Raw genomic sequence first — 4,626 nt, 5'->3', positions numbered from 1 at the left:
CATTTCACGAAAAAAAATCTATAAAAGAATTTCCCAAATAAGTAGGTATTTGTAATAAATGGCTCTACTTTTTTCGTAACTGTAACGTTATATTAGTAACTCAATTTCCAAAATAAATAGGTATTTGTAATAGAGATAAAATCAGGTGATGACTATTTTTTCGGTGAGCACATTTAAAAAAAAAATACAAATCATAAAATTAAGCATAGTAGTATATTGGGAAAAAAAAATTGGATCACTAAAACTAAAACACGGATCATTTTTATTGTCCATGATTCAACTTTTAATGATCGAAAAGAAAAATTCCAAATTTTTTTTCTCTTGATATAGTATTATGCTTGATTTTATGATTTGTATTTTTTAAAATTTTTTTAAGGTATCCTTACAAGTTCTCACAAAAAAAAAAAAAGAGTTATCACCAGAACCGGACCCATTTGTAATAAATATTAAAAATGATTATTTTGTAGTAAAACCCTACTAAGAACAATAAGCCAAATTACCCAAAAATATGAAATAAGGTGGGAAACTCATTGCATATCACTCATCCATACAAAAGACATAAATGCTCTCCATCAATAGCACACATAATGACATAATTATTAGAAAATAAATCACAATGTCCCTAATTTCACATTTTTATATGCAACCATTTTAGTATCTAAACTCTTATTTTACATCTTTACTACTAGCACATTTTTTAACGCCTTCACCAATTGGTCCCACACCTAACATTGGAAAGATAAACCACAATAAACATTTTACAACTCCATTTCTTGTTTTAAAAAATGCAGTTTACACTAGATTATCCACCATACGACTAAGAGCTATCTACTAAAAGTACAACAATAAAAATCTCATCATAGTTGCATAAAATTGTCTCCTTATGTTGTTTGTTTTCTTGTAAATGCAGGGTGGATAACATCTTGCTTGAAGAGCTGTAAATTGTCGATTCTAGACATACAATCTTTCATTCGCTTTAAGGGCATCATTGAGGAATTATCAGAAATCTTCTTTTTGATCTTTTCTATTTTTTTCAATGTGAATTGGATCCTTTTCAACTAATATCTTATTATTAGCCCTATCTTCTGAATCAATTGATGTTCTTCCATCTGTTAAAAGTTAGGAAACAAGTCGATGTTGATAACTTATGTGTTACCTAATTTTAGGTGCATGGGTAAAAATGTAATTGGAGGTGAAAAGTAGGTTGTGTAAAATAAAAATGAATGATCAACATTTGTAACCATGGATACTTTGCTTTAGCTTTTAAAACAACCACTGTAGTTATAGGAAGGACTAAAATGAAAGAAATAGCAATGTATTTTTGTTTATTTATGTTATAGCATCCTATTTTTATTTCTCTTTATTACATCATCGATTATTTTTTCTTATTAAGACATTGTATTTGAAAATCTACTTATTATGAAATTATATGTTGCAAGATCTATCCAATTATATCAGTGAAAATTGCTCTTTATTTAGATGATATGGTTATAATTGGGTAAAATTTTGAAGTATGATGTTACTATAAATAAATCTATGAAAGTACGATTCAATTACTTGCATTTAGTCTTTAAAGATCTTCAAGAATAGAGCTAGAATAGGAAGAAATTTTCAATCGTCTGTTAAAACCCTAGATGAAATTAGAAACTAAAAATTGAAAATTTATCCACCTAACTCTTAGCAAACTAAGCAATTAATCATCCATGAAAAACACTAATTTAACAAGAAAATTAATCATCCTCAAATCAATAGATTCCCATCATAGAGACGATGATTTTTGTATGAGTTCAATATATAAGATATAAAAAGATAAATTTGTCTTTTTCATAAATAGAGGGAATGAAATTTAGATCCCTTGAACATGGATTCCAATAGAATTTCGACGGAATCCAAATCCATCAAGTTTGCCAATCAAAAGCATTATCAAAGGAATATCATGCCCATTCTATTCCAATTCCTTCACATTCCATGAGAATCCACAAAACAAACACACCCTAAAAGTTAACAACCTTCATGATTTCATTGACAAAAATACCGAGTATATATACAACTACAAAAGGCCTTAATACAATTTAGAGTGGTGTTCATTTATACCTCATTTCATTTTCAACCTTCTCCATGTAGAAAAAAAAAATTGAAAATGTATCCCACCTTCAAAGTTGCATTTGTTACACAGGACATGACAAGACTGTAAAGCTTTCTAGCGTTATTTTCATGGCCTACCGAATACAGAAACACAGTCTCAGTCTCAGTCTCAGTCCAACGCATGTCAAACACAATACAAGTCTGTCTGTCTTATTTTCTCGAGGAAGAAGTATTTGGTTGAATTGGGTGGTGGCCATTTAGTGAAGAGTTGTTGGATGAATTAGCATCTTTTTTCAGTAAAAGAGTTTCTTTAATCTTTTTCTCACTTTTCATTGCCTCCTGTACATGGTTGCAAACTCGATTGCAGAGCTCATCTAGAGCAAGCATCTGGAAGGGCTCTTCAATCAGAACTCCCACCTGCAAAATTTTTAAAAATAAATAAATGTAATGTTAGACTTTTGAGGTCAAAGGGAATTATACAAATTTTCGGATATTTAATACATCAGCTTGATTTCTGTTCATAACTTTAATAAGTACATGAAACTGTATAATGAAAAGTGGAAAATAGGGACATGTTCGGATTAATATCAATGAAAGCCATAAAACTATTGCAAAACTTTGATTTAGGCAAATAGAAAAACATGACAGAATTTAAGGGCATTATGGTCATTTCACCATTCTTCAAGCATCATTTGGCCACATTTTACGGTCCTAACTTTTACAAATTTGCCCTTATTCTCCAGTATCTTTTAAGCATCATAATACTTAGATGAAAGAAAGAACAGGACATTGGCCTCCATAGCCACACACACACACACACAGTCCAGTTACAGAGAGAGTGAGAGAGAGGGAGAGGGACCTCTTCAATGCAGAATAAAGAAGCTGCACTGACAAATGTAGCAGGAACCACAATCCAGTTACAATCATCCCAAAGTATGATGGGAAGCGTAAGATGCCATAACACAAGAAATCTTGAGGTCAAACGGGTATATGAAAGAGGAATAGGTATACCCATGATTTGTTCACAAACCCCAATACCTTCATGGAAACAAGAAACTTTCGATTCCTGCAAGTTTTAAAGCACAAAACTTTACAGTTTGACTTTGAGATCATATCTATAAACTTTCAGATAGAAAAATACCAATAGAGTCCGCTTTGGTTCCTCCAAATCCAGTAGCCGCATGCTTTGAGAGATGAACTGAATGATGCAGTGTGGGCGATGATTTGAACTCACAACTATTGCTAGATCTTCATCATCAAGCAAGCCATGAAGGTCTCTTCCTATATCAGATTCGTAAATCAAATGGCACTGCATTCAAAGATTTATAATGTAGTTTGGACTTTGGAGGTTGCTACATTCCAAAGGAGAATCTGCTGCAATTTCATAGAAATTTTGAAGTAAAGAAAGCACTGAGGCAGAATTACCAACCTTAAGAGCAACTGGAAACGCCATAATATACTGCAAAAGTGCCGTCTTCAAAGAGGAATCCTTCTCCACGCTAACAATTACTTGCCTAGCGAAGTCATTTGTCCCAGAGATCACCTTACTCCAAGCCTTCCTCCCTTCTTCAAACCTCGAATACGAAGCTTCTGTTCTGAAAACTAACAAAAGCGCCAACGCCGGTGCAGTCAATTGGTACGGCAAAGAAGAAGCTCTAAGGACCGGAAAAATCTCCGGCAACAGATGCCAGAGAACCGCCGTGTTGTAACTCGCTACAACTGCCGCTACCGACGTAAACGCGATTACCGGCGGCACCAACGACAATATAACGCGAGAACTGAAACTGGAAAGCAAATGCCTAATATGCCTTAGAGAGCTTCTGTGTCGAACCCAGTCGTCGTGTTTGTAAAGCGGTTTACTCTGTTTCATACGCCTCTCTTTGATGCCATCAGCCCAATCGGGAATCGCTCGGAGAATTGAGATGAAGGTTATCGGTTTTTCTGGAGGACGAGGATTGGAGGTTTGTGAACAGAGGGTTTTGAAGGGTTTTGATGGGAATTTTAAGGGTTTTGGAGGGGTAAACCTTGATGAAGAAAGCGATGATGACGATGATGACAATGATGGAGATGAAAGCGTTTGAAACTGAGATTTGGGAGTAGTCATGGATCGAAATTAGGGTTAGGATTTGGGGGAATGGAAAGATCGAGGACATGTTTGGACTTTGCAGGGGAGTTTGAGAGAAGTGGAGTGGAGGGTGGTTAACAGCAGTTAGGTGGATATTCTTTTTCTAATAATTTATTGATTTATTAAAACAAAATACGGGAAACCAAAATTACACGATTATAAGAAATTAAGAGGGTGTTTGGCTTAGCTTTTTAAATGATTTTTGACTTTATTTTTTAGAAAAAGTCCCAAAAGATGTTTGGCAAAAGGAAAAAAAACTTTTGTAAATGACTTTTCTCATAGAGTAATTTGAGTCTTTTTGAAAAGTCACGATTACCTGACTTTTCCCAACTTTTCACCAGCTAAAAATATTAAATTACCAATATACCCCTCATCTACCCTAAACATGTCCTTTTTTGTCATTTTACATGTAAAAA

General features: G+C 33.9%; 1 protein-coding gene across 1 annotated transcript; it reads right to left on the bottom strand.

Moving 5' to 3' along the window:
- Positions 1-1,995: 1,995 nt before the first annotated feature.
- Positions 1,996-4,286, bottom strand: LOC145094116 (voltage-dependent chloride channel 1, chloroplastic-like). Its single transcript, XM_079032397.1, has 4 exons — positions 3,515-4,286; positions 3,227-3,394; positions 2,945-3,151; positions 1,996-2,502 (listed from the first exon to the last, which is right to left on the bottom strand). Exons 1-4 carry the CDS (start codon positions 4,187-4,189, stop codon positions 2,296-2,298), a joined length of 1,257 nt encoding a protein of 418 aa, XP_078888523.1. The 5' UTR covers positions 4,190-4,286; the 3' UTR covers positions 1,996-2,295.
- Between the last annotated feature and the right edge of the window lie 340 nt (positions 4,287-4,626).

Source organism: Lactuca serriola, chromosome 3, assembly GCF_051521515.1.
Source record: "Lactuca serriola cultivar US96UC23 chromosome 3, Lser_US96UC23_V15, whole genome shotgun sequence".
NCBI classification, from domain to species: domain Eukaryota; kingdom Viridiplantae; phylum Streptophyta; class Magnoliopsida; order Asterales; family Asteraceae; genus Lactuca; species Lactuca serriola.
This window is presented reverse-complemented; position numbering and strand designations above follow the sequence as displayed.

Excerpts from the sequence above, each read along its gene's own strand:
- LOC145094116 (XM_079032397.1), bottom strand. The coding sequence starts at position 4,189 with ATGACTACTCCCAAATCTCAGTTTCAAACGCTTTCATCTCCATCATTG. Across the intron at positions 3,395-3,514 it reads CGTTTCCAGTTGCTCTTAAG|TGCCATTTGATTTACGAATC; the intron begins GTTGGTAATTCT and ends CTTTGAATGCAG. Across the intron at positions 2,503-2,944 it reads CTTTATTCTGCATTGAAGAG|GTGGGAGTTCTGATTGAAGA; the intron begins GTCCCTCTCCCT and ends AAAATTTTGCAG.